Below are 14,222 nucleotides of genomic sequence, written 5' to 3'. Positions count from 1 at the left end.
CCCGCCTTGCTCTCCAGTTCTCTAGTATGCAAAAATACGCTGGTATAAATAAAATGTTTTTGGAATGCAAAGTGACAACATTGAACAGGCATGACGAGAATGACATGATAACCTTTGAAAAGCATTTTATATGTATTAATGGCACATGTAAATCTGATAGAGTGCAAAAACAGATAATATACCATTTAGAAAGCCATATTTTTGACCTTTTGCTAGAATATATCAGTATTTGCTAGTCTTACATTGAAGATGTGATGGTCAGTGCTACTGAGATCATAGATTACACTTCTTTGATGCACGTGCATGGACTGTACTTTAAAAGAATGGAATGTGATGAAATATGATAAAAGGAGAAATAACAGTGTTCTTTAATCTCTCTTGACTTTAAGCCAGTTAATCCAAACAAGGTGCTTTGGAGGTGAATAAGCAGCTGGTTGTTGAGTCCAGTATGAACGTGAAAGTCACAATACATCATGCACACAATGTTTATGTCCGGTTTATGCCCATTAATAAATACAATGACAAATTCTCCCACTCCAAATCAAAGCTGTCACGCTGAATAGCCCGATTAAGAGATTCATCATGCGTTAAATGTGACGCGCGTCCTGCAGATGGAGCCGAGACAGGTCTCGACAGTATGGAAGGCATGTAAAAATAGTTCTTGAGGATCGTCACCTGCTGCTGCTGACATGTTCTTATTACCACAGCGAGATCCTGTGCCATATTTATGTGTCAAGCAGAGATCGATAATGCAGAGAGATTGACATTTGGACAGAGTGACATTGCCAAGTTTGGAGCATCCGGTTTGCTTCAGCAGCATCTCGATAAAAGGAGTTTCAACCTCCTGCTGGAACCATCCATCTACTCTTCTGGTCCCTGTCAACAGTGCTGACTCAGGACTGCATTTGTTTTTTTAATCACTTGTTGCCCTGTCATTTTTAACTGAACTGGGTCTAGATACCTGGTGGGTGAGAAAATACAGTCATTCTCTCGCAAACTGTTTTTAATTTCCTGACGTTCCTTTTTTCTTTTAAAAATTCAGATATCATCATGAGCACCGATGCTGAGATGGCCCAGTATGGGCCGGCAGCTATCTATCTCCGGAAACCTGAGAAAGAGCGAATTGAGGCTCAGAACCGTCCGTTTGATGCCAGAACAGCCTGCTTCGTGCCCGAACCCAAGGAGCTGTACATCAAAGGTGTCGTCCAGAGCAGAGAAGGTGGCCAAGTCACCGTGAAGACCGAAGCTGATGAGGTGAATATTTGTGCACGCGGCGTCGTCGTAGGTGGCAACTCTAACCTTAATCCATGAAGGAAAAGGCCAAAATTAGTCTTTGTGTGTCAGCTATAAATACTGTTTTCCTTGTTTCCTGATTGCCAAGACTTTGGAGAACAACTGAGTAAGAAGAGAAATGACATAGTCTGGTTGTCCAGGGCCAGGGTTAGGGTTTTAAGATAAGATAAACCTTTATTAGTTCCACTTGTGGGAATTTTTTTGGTCACGGCAGAAAGTGGAGAGTACAAAGTTAAGAGCAGCAAAAATTAAGAATCTATAGAATAGAATGAGATTAAATAGAATAACATACTGCACAAAACAGAATAAAATACTATGTTGTATCAGAAAAATTGCACTCGGTAATATTGCACATCAGCGAGACTAGGCGATGGCTACCATGGTGTATTGGATGTGTGTGTGTGTGTGTCTGTGCTCATGTGTGGTCATCTGCAAAGTCTTTATTGTGGCGTCTGACAGAAGTTAGAAGGAAAGACCTCCAAAATCTCTCCGTCCCACATTGTGGTTGCTGCAGCTGCCACTAAAGGAGCTGCTCAGTGCTGTCAGAGTCTCCTGCATGGGGTGGGAGATGTTGTCCAACAAGGATGACAGCGTAGCCACCATTCTCCTGTCACTCACCACCTCCACTGGGTCCAGAGGGCATCCTAGAACAGAGCTGGCCCTCCAGATCAGCCTGTTCAGTCTCTTCCTGTCTCAGGAAGGGTCACTGAAGTTATGTCAATGACCCTCCCAACAGTCCGTCAGACAATTTGTTTTGGAGCACAAAGACAAAGTCAATGCACGGCCAGCGTGCATGACACTTTTCAAGCCTTCTGCACCATGTGATGCTTCACCAAAGCAGTTAGAGGAGAGAGAAAGAGAGAAGAAGGAAAAGAAATAACAGAGGAGAGAAAAGGTTGCACGGATAAAGGTTGGTAATGCATTCAGTGTATCACGCATCCTCATCTCCCTCCATCACTCCTGCAGGGGAAGGAGGGAGACAATAGTAAAGAAAGGTCAAAACTTCTTGAGATAGAACAAAGATGGAGGGGTGAGGGTAGCGAAAGGGTTGGAGTGAGGAGGTTCCCAAAGGTCAGTACCACTTAGTCCAATTCTGAAAAAGGTTAAGGTCAAAGATGAACAAACCAGCATCACGTAAATCCAAATGTGGCAATATGTATACATCTACTACATAAACATACATATACGTAAAGCTAAAAAAATGTCATTTTTTAGAGGAGAGTTTGAAATTATTTGTCTTATCCACTGTGTAACATTTTGTCTATGAGCATTTTCCCCAAAATAGTGTCATAATCTTTTTTAAAAAACAGTGAAGGTTCCTTAATGTTTGCTAATTTTTATGCTGTGTCCTTCTGGATACAAAGCAGATAGAAAAAAGTTTCAGTTTTGTTAGATCTTCTTTAAAAATGTTTTCATCTTTCTGCAACCATCGCCGTCTGATTTCCTCTGCTGACATTTTAGTTTGAACTGTCCTTTGTTGTCTTTGCAAACACAAAACGAGGTCTTCCGAGTTCATTTTGTGCTTCTGCAAAACTTCTCAGCTGCAGATATTTAAAGAAATAATCTCCTGTTCAGAGTGAAAAGGAAAACATGCGCATTTAGATGATAAACTTAAAGCAGAAATGCTCTTCTGCTCTTCCAGGTTATAAGAGAATCTTTTTCTTTGAAGTTTTTTCTCACATGATACCAAATTTAATCACATTTAGCAAATGATTTAGCCGTCTCCTTTGGGTGGTTTTTCCACTGTGTCAGAGCATAAACACACCAGGCTGAGGTAGTTTATGCCACGTGTGCCCACTGACAGATATCATTTGTTAAAAATTAGAACATAATGAACCTCACAGACTAATAGCACAAGAATAACTTTGGCTATTTTTCAGATTTAATCACATACAATCAAAACACAACTACAACAGAAGCAAACGAAGCCCAGCTCAGTAGCAGCTAATAAAATAAAATAAAATATTTTGCTTTTCTGATTCTTTGAGTTTTATATTGTGCTGAATCTCATCATTCCTCTTTCCTTTTCTCTTCTCCATCCACTCTTACAGATTGTAACAGTTAAGGACGAAGATTGTCTTCCCATGAATCCTCCAAAGTACGACAAGATCGAGGACATGGCCATGATGACGCACCTCAATGAGCCCTCTGTGCTGTTTAACCTCAAAGATCGTTATGCGGCGTGGATGATTTATGTAAGTAATAAACGACATTCTCGTCTCTCTATATGACTCGCTGATTTGTCCCACTTATATTCTCCTCTGCAGACCTACTCTGGGCTCTTCTGTGTCACTGTGAACCCTTACAAGTGGCTGCCAGTTTATGACCCACAGGTGGTGGCAGCCTACAGGGGGAAAAAGCGCATGGAGGCCCCGCCACACATTTTCTCTGTTTCTGATAATGCATATCAAAATATGCTTACAGGTGAGAAAGAGAAAGGCTTTCTGTGAGCTTTTAGAAGATTATTAAAGACAAACCAGCAGTTCACATGGCTGTTTTGTACAAATTTGTACTGAAGTACAACTATATTTATTTATTTTGTACTATATTTATGTTCTCCCCAACAGATCGTGAGAACCAGTCTGTCCTGATTACGTGAGTCTGAGCATGGAAGCTAAAAACGAGCCTCATATTCCAAAACATTACAAAATGAAGCGCTTTTATTGACCGACTTCAAGTATTGTATTATTCTGTCTTCACAGTGGAGAATCTGGTGCAGGAAAGACCGTCAACACCAAGCGTGTCATCCAGTACTTTGCGACAATCGCAGTGTCCGGTGGTGACAAGAAGGATCACTCTGCTGGAAAAATCCAGGTACTGATAGTAAGGCAAGAATCCAGCTCATGATCCGAAGCCTGGATTTAATACCAAATCCCAAACATGGTGCTGGTCTTGTTTTTCAGGGGACGCTGGAAGATCAAATCATTTCAGCGAATCCCCTGCTGGAAGCCTTTGGGAATGCCAAGACTGTGAGGAACGATAACTCCTCAAGATTTGTACGTTTTTAAATCAGCGAAAACCAAATAGTGAAAGATGTGTAATTTAATTGTTTGGTGGGTTTTGGTGGGTATAAATCCAATGGATGACATTTGTATTATGTTTTCTTTGAGGGTTTTCACAGACTTTATGTTTTTACAGGGCAAATTTATCAGAATTCACTTCGGAACTACAGGAAAGCTGTCTTCTGCTGATATAGAAACTTGTAAGTTTGCTTTTACGTAATTGAGTCATCCTCATATAATGGCAATTTTATTTATATAGCACATTTAATTACATGCAATCTCAATGTGTGTAACACAATAGACAAAAACATAAAAACCTGCATGGGTTTACAATGACTTAAGGTCGTTTAAAGAAGTCAAAATATAATAAAACAAAGCAAAAACAGCAAAAAAAAAGATTTAATTTGAGGAACAGTTAAATGAGTTGCAAACATATGTACATGCTATCTAAACAACATGTATTAGATGGTCAGGATTGTTAATTATTTCCTGTAAAACCATGTAGATCTGCTGGAAAAGTCAAGAGTGACTTTCCAGTTGTCTGAAGAGAGGAGCTACCACATCTTCTATCAGATACTGACCGGGCACAAGCCAGAGCTTATAGGTAATGTGAGCATATTAGGTCTTAAAGCATGATTTAACTTTAAGACATTTTTATAAGAAATGTTCTGTTTCTCCTCAGAAATGCTCCTCATAACAACAAACCCGTATGACTTCCCCATGATCAGTCAGGGGCAGATTTCTGTGGCCAGCATCAATGACATAGAAGAGCTGGTGGCCACGGACGTGAGTCAGCTCTGCAGTTCTAATCATTTGCAATGACATACAAATTTTAACTTTAGCTCATTATTTGTCATGTTTCACAGACTGCCATTGACATCCTGGGCTTCAGCAGTGAAGAAAAAGTCTCCATCTACAAACTGACTGGCGCTGTGATCCATTATGGGAACATGAAGTTCAAGCAGAAGCAGCGTGAGGAGCAGGCCGAGCCCGATGGCACTGAGGGTGAGTCCTTCTGCCTTTTCATTATCAATAAACACACCATGAATGTCTTTATGTCAAAGAAGTCCTTTTGTCTCTCAGTGGCAGACAAAGTCGCCTTCCTCATGGGGCTGAACTCTGCCGACCTGCTGAAAGGACTCTGCTACCCCAGAGTGAAGGTGGGGAATGAATATGTCACCAAAGGTCAGACAGTCCCTCAGGTACAGTAACAGCATAAAGACTCTTAAAGCGTGATAGCTTGGACTGATAGTTTAAATTACTGCACCAGAGGGGAGGGAATGATGCAAAGAGAAGTGTCGTCGCTATCCTCCTCACATCAGCTGGAAAACAAATCCTGTGATCAGAGTCAGATCTGTGTGAAGGGCATGAATGTTTCATAAGAACTGTCATCTCCAAGGACTCCAAGATAAAACACAATGACAAAAATAAAATAGAAAATGAAAAGTATGCAAAGATCACAGTACAAAGATTTCTAATGGACTTTAATGTGATGAATCCTGTTAGGTGCTGGTAACATGTTCACTGGTTCCCATTATTCCACCTAATCAGGGAGATTCGGAGTTTGATCATCCCTGTGAAGTTCATTTCCACTACTTTGCTGAATCAGGGATAAGCTTCAGAGCTTAATAAAATCTCTTTGGATTTTACATTTGTTTTGGCAGATAGAGTTGTCTGCCTCACTTGTTAGGCCCCCAGGTGGAATTAAAAATACTGATAACATTTTCCAGTCTAAGATAAATAGCAACTAATGATTGCAACAGTTGTACTAACTAGACTGTCAAGGACTCACATTTCTCTGTGTAAGAAATACATAATGCGGATTCAAGGGCTTAGACAGAATACAGCTTTTTTGTAGGCATAATCTTCCTGCATTTGTTTGCTTGGGCACCTTTCTATATACATGCAAAATAGCAAGAAAAGAAGAGCAGCGCAGGTGAGATGGACTGCAGTTGGATGCCAATTTACTAAAAGTCTCAAAGCCCCATCAAAAACAACATGAATTGGTCTTTGCTCGAGCAGAACTGCTTTCCAAGTCTGACATTTAAGTCAATCAGCACCTGTCAAAGACTGAGTCCTTATAAAGGAACTCAAAATAAGCTTCTTTCAGACCATATGAACAATTCCTTTAAAGTCCAGCCACAATGATGTCATTGCCATGTATTAAAATGTCATAAAGTGATGTTAGTGTAATGTTCTCCCCAGTCATACAGTTATGCTAAACGGTGGCTGGAGACTGCTGCACAAAATTATTGCAACCTTGTATAATGAATCTAAAATGGCAGTAAGACAAATCAGTGTGTGATTGAATATCAGCTTGTAATTTTAATGCAAGCTGTTTATGGTAATTTGATAATTAACTATGATAAATGTGCAAAAATATCAAATCTGTTGTTGTCTACATACACATAAACTATTATTTATAGTCAAGCCAGAACACCATAGTCCTGAAACAGAAACTCTTCCATGCACAGTGACACAGTTGCTGCAGGACAGATGCATAACCATATATAACCATAATACAGTCAGTTGGTCCAATATTGCTTTTAAGAGACACATTGAAGACGAGTTGCACTCATTGGTGCACGCTGACTCAGACTGATCGAAACATTTGCCAGTCTATCTGCTTTTATGAATTTGTCAATCATTTCCAAACCTTCACCAATACAGTCACTGGGCAACTACTGATTTTTCCTAGTCAACAGGAGGTTGCCCACCTATTTGGTTTCCTCTAGTGTGACTTAGCTTACAGCTCTTGGACTATGTCCTTGTGTAATTAGCAGACAAATAAAAATGTATCATCTGGCAAAAACTACACTCAAAAAAATTGGGGGGGATTTATTTTAAAAAGTGGTTCCACACAAATGTGTTAAGGAAACAGTTTGGGTTTACTTAAGTTGTTTGTGTTATTTCAGTGAAATATTGTATTTTTGCAGGTTAACTCAACTGATTTTCATTGAGTCGGGTCAAATTAATACTAACACTAATCTAGTGGGTTTATTATGAGTTAGGAGTACAAGAGGATTCCTCAAAACCAACAATAGTGATGTTTCATTTTTTTAGTGTACAAAATCACCCTGCACTGATGTCAGTGTCCCCTTAATGAACTGGCTCACTAGCCTGAACATTATTATAGACTGGACAAAGTGCAAGAAGCCCAGATTACCTTGGTATACTTTCCTTTACAGCCTTTAGCTATCTGTAATTGTATTTTTTGTTTTTCCCACACAGTATTTTCTCACCTACTTTGTATCACTAAAAAGGTCGCCAATGCAGTCAGTGCTCTGGCCAAATCTGTTTATGAGAAGATGTTCTTATGGATGGTCATTCGGATCAATGAGATGTTGGACACAAAGCAGCCAAGGCAGTTCTTCATCGGTGTGTTGGACATCGCTGGATTTGAGATATTTGATGTAAGTTTCGACTCTCGCAGTCAAATATACTCTCTTTCCTATTTGTTGAATTCTGGGTTCTTGTTGTAGTTCAACAGCATGGAGCAACTCTGCATTAACTTCACCAACGAGAAGCTGCAACAGTATTTCAACCATCACATGTTCGTGCTGGAACAAGAAGAATACAAAAAGGAGGGGATCGACTGGGAGTTTATTGACTTTGGTATGGACCTGGCAGCCTGCATTGAGCTCATTGAAAAGGTGGGATAAACATTCTGATATAAATGCATCAGATCTCATTTTGGTACCGTATCTCATGTGTTTCCATTATGTATTCAACAGCCAATGGGCATCTTCTCTATTCTTGAAGAGGAGTGCATGTTCCCCAAGGCCTCAGATGCTTCTTTTAAGAACAAACTCTTTGACCAGCATCTTGGCAAAACAAGTGCTTTCCAGAAACCAAAGGTTGTCAAAGGCAAACCTGAGGCGCACTTTTCCTTGGTGCACTATGCCGGCTCCGTGGATTACAACATTAGCGGCTGGTTGGAGAAGAACAAAGACCCACTGAACGAGTCGGTGGTGCAGCTGTACCAGAAGTCATCAATGAAACTGTTGTCGTACTTGTATGCCTCTTTTTCCAGTGCAGAAGCAGGTGCATTATATCTGCTTCACACACAGAAATAAACTTCCTGAATCTGAAAATCAGTGGGAGCTTCAAACCTTAGACATGCAAACTAATATTTCTGTTCCTTCTTTGCAGAATCAGGTGGTGATGCTGGAGGAGGCAAAGGTGGAAAGAAGGGAGGAAAGAAGAAGGGAGGCTCATTTCAGACAGTGTCTGCTGTTTTCAGGGTACAGAAGTGATCTGTGGAAAGTTAACTTTCACTGTTTTGATTTTTAGGGGTGGTGATCCTCCAGTAAGCAACACAAATTGAATACTAATGACTTGTTGGGTTGGTCTTAGAGAAATTTGTGTCCATAATCGTGGCAAAGCCTCCTCGTGTTTACTTCGGTTGTTGTTTTTTAAGTTGTTGGTCTAATGGATGGGATATCCCTAACTCTTGTTTTCAGTAAAACCAAAACATAAAAACTGCTCATTGATCAAATCTGCTCAAAAAGATTCATGTTCAGGTCAGGTCGCTGACATCACTCCACTTGACAAATGTTGGCTTTTTGACAAGTTTTATAGAGTCTCTTTTTGGATGTCAAGGACCTTTAAATTTGACCTCATTTCCCAAGAGGACGAGTCCGCGATTCCTTTTGATAGTCTCATTTTCCAAATTATGTGTGCCTGGTGTGAATGCTGAACTGAACTGATTTTGGATTATTTGCACCTTTATTCTAAATGTGTGATAACCTCAGAGATCTGGTAATTGTTCTTCTGCAGGAAAATCTCGGAAAGCTAATGACCAACTTGAGGAGCACACATCCTCACTTTGTCAGATGCTTGATTCCAAATGAGATTAAAAAACCAGGTACACATGAAAGAAAACACTTATTTAAGACAAAAATAATGCAAATTATTACCTGATTATTATAATCTGTTGTGTCAACTTCACTGCAGGTGTAATGGACAACCACTTGGTCATTCACCAGCTGCGCTGTAACGGTGTGCTGGAGGGCATCAGGATCTGCAGGAAAGGATTCCCCAGCAGGATCCTTTATGCCGATTTTAAGCAGCGGTTGGCACTGATTACAATTCAAAAACAGCTAATAATGAGCATTTAACTAAATCATTAGTGTTTATGATTGCTCCCATTTATCCACATCCAACAGATACAGAATCCTGAATGCCAGTGCCATCCCAGAGGGACAGTTCATCGATGGAAAGAAGGCTTCTGAGAAGCTTCTTGGTTCGATTGACATTGACCACACACAGTACCGGTTTGGTACCACAAAGGTATTTGTCCAGAGTGCTGTGAAGTTCTAAAAGCTTTTAGGTACAAACTGATCTGTTCATACGCCATAATGTTTGCAGGTATTCTTTAAAGCTGGCTTACTCGGCACTCTAGAGGAGCTGCGAGATGAAAAGCTGGCCTCTCTTGTGACCCAGACTCAAGCTCTGTGTCGTGGCTATCTGATGAGAAAAGAATTCAACAATTTAATCGCACAAAGGTGGCCCATCATTACAAATACTCCTCAGTAATCCTAAAAAACAACCACTGCAGGGAATAAAAACTGTATGTTTTTCAGAGACTGCATCTGGATTCTCCAGTATAACCTGCGCTCGTTCATGAATGTCAAACACTGGCCATGGATGAAGCTGTTCTTTAAAATAAAGCCACTTCTAAAAAGCGCAGCAACTGAAAAGGAGATGGCAACAATGAAAGAAGACTTCATCAAGTGTAAAGACGATCTGGCAAAGTCAGAGGCCAAGAGAAAGGAGCTCGAAGAGAAAATGGTTTCTCTGTTGCAGGAGAAAAATAACCTCCTCCTGCAAGTACAAGCTGTAAGTGTCAAATAACATCCAGTCAGTCAAATCAGAGTTCACGCACTCGTTTTTAATGCTGGTATATCATTTCATTTTCTCAGGACTCTGAAAATCTTTGTGATGCAGAGGAGAGATGCGAAGGTTTGATCAAAAGCAAAATTCAACTGGAGGCCAAACTCAAAGAGGTGTCGGAGAGGCTGGAGGACGAAGAGGAGATGAACGCAGAGTTGACCGCCAAGAAGCGGAAGCTCGAAGACGAATCTTCTGAGCTTAAAAAAGACATCGATGACCTGGAGCTCACGCTGGCTAAAGTTGAGAAGGAGAAACATGCTACGGAAAACAAGGTTTGTGATTTTTAATGGACGTTTTAGTTTTGGTGATAGGGAGGAAAAATCTTCTGTGAATTGTTCTACATAAAGCGTTGTCATTTTTGATGTCGAACACTTTCACATGAAATATGAAAACCTGATCAAACTTAATGGCAGTTCATGTAGAAACACCGTCAAGTTGGTGGATTTATTTTGCACAATCTGCACAAATACATGAGTGGTATCAGTAAAATGCTTTTCACCTTGCCTTTTCTGCTTTTATATAGATCAAGATTACCAAAAACAACAAGGGGCTGCCTTGTCGCAGCTCTATGCACTTAGACACCACGATTGCTAAGAGCTAAATGATAATGTTCGCATGTTTACAGCTGCTTTTTAGGTCCCAAGATCTTCTACCAGCAAGTCTCACAACCTCGTGAACATCTTAGATCTAATCTGAAGCCCGGATTCAGTCCAAAGCGGCAAAATGGGAACAGAGACATAACTTTAGTTTAGTGAGACATATTTACCTTTATTCATCAAAGGACCACTGCGACAAATGTTATATATTTGACTTTTATTCAATATAACTCAAAGTGCAAGACTGAACACAGGAAGTCATCAGGAAAGTACAGAGCTGAAGTGTAGTTTCACAGATATTGCCCCCTGGTGGCCATTTAAATGTATGCAGTGTTTTAGACCAAGAAGTTAATGCCCGTCCTTCACCCTCTATTAGTGCTCTATTAACAAAGTCATGTGACAAAAATCCATCTACTGTTTCAGTCTAGGAGGACTCACTCATTGTGTGCTCTAGGATTATTTTCTGTTTGTACTCTGATGTTCATAGCGGTGACCTATGACCTATTGCAGGTTAAAAACCTGATGGAGGAGCTGGCTGGTCAGGATGAAAACATGACCAAACTCAACAAGGAGAAGAAAGCTCTCCAAGAGGCTCATCAGCAAACACTGGATGACCTTCAAGCAGAGGAGGACAAAGTCAACACTCTGACCAAAGCCAAGTCTAAGCTGGAGCAGCAAGTGGATGACGTGAGCTGGTGTGACTACTTTCAGACCCTGGTGTCGCTAAATATCTCAATTAACTTTGTGCGATTTGCTTGTAAAGCTTGAAGGTTCACTGGAGCAAGAAAAGAAGATCCGCATGGACCTGGAAAGAGCTAAACGGAAGCTCGAGGGGGATCTGAAGCTGACGCAGGAATCCCTCATGGACCTGGAAAATGACAAACAACAAGCTGAGGAGAAAATTAAGAAGTAAGCTTTTGCAGTGGTTTTGTGTTCAAGTGGAAATGAACTGATTAAATACTTCATATCTTCTTATCTTCACAGAAAGGAATTTGAAAACAGCCAGCTGCTCAGCAAAATTTCGGACGAGCAAGCTATAAACAACCAGCTCCAGAAGAAAATCAAGGAGCTCCATGTATGAAGTTCAGAGTTGGACCATAAATTAATAACACTGTTAGAAATGACCTGTTTAAGTCTCGGTGATATCGTGTGTTGTGTTTTTCTGCTTTCAGGCTCGCATTGAAGAATTGGAGGAAGAAGTTGAGGCCGAGCGGGCGGTCCGAGCCAAGATCGAGAAGCAGAGGTCTGACCTCGCCAGGGAGCTCGATGAGATCAGCGAGAGGCTGGAGGAGGCCGGAGGAGCTACCGCCGCCCAGATCGAGATGAACAAGAAGCACGAGGCTGAGTTCCTCAAACTGCGGCGCGACCTGGAGGAGTCCACGCTGCACCATGAGGCCACGACGGCGGCTTTACGCAAAAAGCAGGCAGACAGCATGGCTGAGCTGGGTGAGCAGATCGACAACCTCCAACGAATCAAGCAGAAGCTGGAGAAGGAGAAGAGTGAACTGAAGATGGAGATTGATGATCTGGCCAGCAATATGGAAACTGTTGCAAAAGCAAAGGTGATGTTGCGGAACTCCACTTTTTCATCCTTAGGCTTTGCTCAAGTAGTTCAGCCACAGTTTTGAGGATATTTTGCTTATTCGCCTTATTCTTATGCTTCAATCATGGCAGGCGGGTGGAACTTCTGAGAATATCATGTTAGGTATATTCAGTCTCGTCAACATCATATCCGGTCGTTAAGTGATGATGTGACGAATCCTACTTCCGGGCCTAAAGTAGTCTGCGTTTAATATGGCTTTTGTGTTGTTAACATGTTTAATGTTATGTATTTTCTTCTATTTAATCTCAAAAAGCTCCTAAAACAGTCAGTGATCACTGTTGACCTCCCTTGGCTTTTATTACTGCTAATCATTTATTTAAGCTCAGTTTTTAAAACCTTAGGATGTAACTACAGCCCAGCCCATGCAGCAGTATATGAATGACTAACCTCGTATTGTGGATGGATTATCTCAGTTGTTCTCCTGGCTGAAGTTTGGTCCTTTTACAGCATCCTGCCATGCGATTACATTTGTTCCTGACCACCGAGAACACTCACGTTAACTTTTATCGAGTGGAAAAAAAGTTAGCTTGTTTATATTATGCTAACATAGCTGTGTCGCTAGCGGTCACGTAGCACATCATTATATACCAGCTAGCCCAACTTCAGTAACCCTACAAACGTCACTGCTGTTTAGTTTTCTGTCTTCATTTATGTTGGAAGTGATAACAGAGCTGTACATTTTAATTTGTTTCCAAACCCCGCAGTCAGGACATGCTATATTGTATTTAGATAGAAGCTAGCAAGCTAACTTCCTGCTAACTTCTAACTCCGTTAAATGTCATAAATTCCGTTTTCATGGATGCCTGGATGTTAAACTCAATTGTTACACCTGGTAGAGCAGAACACTGATCATTTTATTAAAGATGAAAGACTTTAGACAGTTTTTCAACTCCCAGTAATGCCACAGTGATCGTTTGATATATGGACCTGCAGCGGAGTTTAGGCCCAGACACGGCTAGTGACGTCAGGCTTAACGACCGGATAGAGAAGAAAAGTAGAAAAACAGAAACAGAACATTTAGGGCACCCTGAAGCCTGACCTTGAGTTAAAACTGTGCTTTTAAGAATATATAAGAAGAAAATAATAAAACACACACTATAAGTCCATCTTAATTAGTTTTAGTGTGACAAGAGGAACAGTTTTAACAGCTTGAATATCTCATTTGTGTTCATTTATATTCTCACAGGTCAACCTGGAGAAGATGTGTCGCTCACTCGAAGATCAACTCATGGAGCTGAAAACTAAAAACGATGAAAACATGCGGCAAATCTCTGACCTTAGCAATCAGAGAGCCCGCTTTCAGACTGAGAACGGTAATTCCTCCTTTTATTGGAGTCGATAAAATGACAGAGCCTTAATTAAAAAGTGTTCTTCTCTCCTTTGGCTGCTGTAGCCGAATTATCCCGACAAATGGAAGAGAGAGAAAGTCTCATCTCCCAACTGACAAGAGGCAAACAGGGATTCACAACACAGATTGATGAGTTGAAACGAATGATAGAGGAGGAAACGAAGGTAATCAGCGCCCACACCTGCAAACAGCTGGTTTACTTTACTCTTTTCACGCACGGTGTTTCATATTGATGTGTTCCTCTGCAGGCAAAAAACGCCCTGGCTCACAGTCTGCAGTCAGCTCGTCACGACTGCGATCTCCTTCGGGAGCAGTACGAGGAGGAGCAGGAGGCCAAAGCCGAGCTGCAGCGCTGTTTGTCTAAGGCAAACTCGGAGGTGGCCCTCTGGAGGAACAAATATGAGACTGATGCCATCCAACGCACCGAAGAGCTCGAGGAGGCAAAGTAATTAAACAACGAGAACGGATCAGTGCATCAGGCTTTG

General features: G+C 41.1%; 1 protein-coding gene across 1 annotated transcript in view; it reads left to right on the top strand.

The window, feature by feature from the left end:
* Positions 1-834: 834 nt before the first annotated feature.
* The window catches only part of LOC102288653 (myosin heavy chain, fast skeletal muscle), a 20,508-nt gene continuing 7,120 nt past the window's right edge, over positions 835-14,222 (top strand). Inside the window, exons 1-29 of the mRNA XM_005924180.2 lie at positions 835-964; positions 1,043-1,254; positions 3,345-3,488; positions 3,561-3,717; positions 3,861-3,888; positions 3,996-4,107; positions 4,197-4,289; positions 4,432-4,495; positions 4,801-4,899; positions 4,978-5,081; positions 5,162-5,300; positions 5,379-5,497; positions 7,559-7,708; positions 7,778-7,948; positions 8,030-8,339; positions 8,448-8,539; positions 9,075-9,162; positions 9,252-9,369; positions 9,464-9,587; positions 9,666-9,802; positions 9,881-10,136; positions 10,220-10,462; positions 11,297-11,473; positions 11,550-11,695; positions 11,771-11,861; positions 11,959-12,348; positions 13,576-13,702; positions 13,783-13,901; positions 13,986-14,182. Of these exons, the coding sequence (XP_005924242.1) occupies positions 1,051-1,254; positions 3,345-3,488; positions 3,561-3,717; positions 3,861-3,888; positions 3,996-4,107; positions 4,197-4,289; positions 4,432-4,495; positions 4,801-4,899; positions 4,978-5,081; positions 5,162-5,300; positions 5,379-5,497; positions 7,559-7,708; positions 7,778-7,948; positions 8,030-8,339; positions 8,448-8,539; positions 9,075-9,162; positions 9,252-9,369; positions 9,464-9,587; positions 9,666-9,802; positions 9,881-10,136; positions 10,220-10,462; positions 11,297-11,473; positions 11,550-11,695; positions 11,771-11,861; positions 11,959-12,348; positions 13,576-13,702; positions 13,783-13,901; positions 13,986-14,182 (4,199 nt within the window). The 5' untranslated portion in view covers positions 835-964; positions 1,043-1,050. The remainder of the gene's footprint in view (positions 965-1,042; positions 1,255-3,344; positions 3,489-3,560; positions 3,718-3,860; positions 3,889-3,995; positions 4,108-4,196; positions 4,290-4,431; positions 4,496-4,800; positions 4,900-4,977; positions 5,082-5,161; positions 5,301-5,378; positions 5,498-7,558; positions 7,709-7,777; positions 7,949-8,029; positions 8,340-8,447; positions 8,540-9,074; positions 9,163-9,251; positions 9,370-9,463; positions 9,588-9,665; positions 9,803-9,880; positions 10,137-10,219; positions 10,463-11,296; positions 11,474-11,549; positions 11,696-11,770; positions 11,862-11,958; positions 12,349-13,575; positions 13,703-13,782; positions 13,902-13,985; positions 14,183-14,222) is intronic.

This window comes from Haplochromis burtoni, unplaced genomic scaffold, assembly GCF_018398535.1.
Source record: "Haplochromis burtoni strain Fernald_Lab_line unplaced genomic scaffold, NCSU_Asbu1 Contig_68, whole genome shotgun sequence".
NCBI lineage: Eukaryota > Metazoa > Chordata > Actinopteri > Cichliformes > Cichlidae > Haplochromis > Haplochromis burtoni.
The sequence above is the reverse complement of the archived record's forward strand: the minus strand, read 5'-3'. Positions and strand labels throughout refer to the sequence as shown.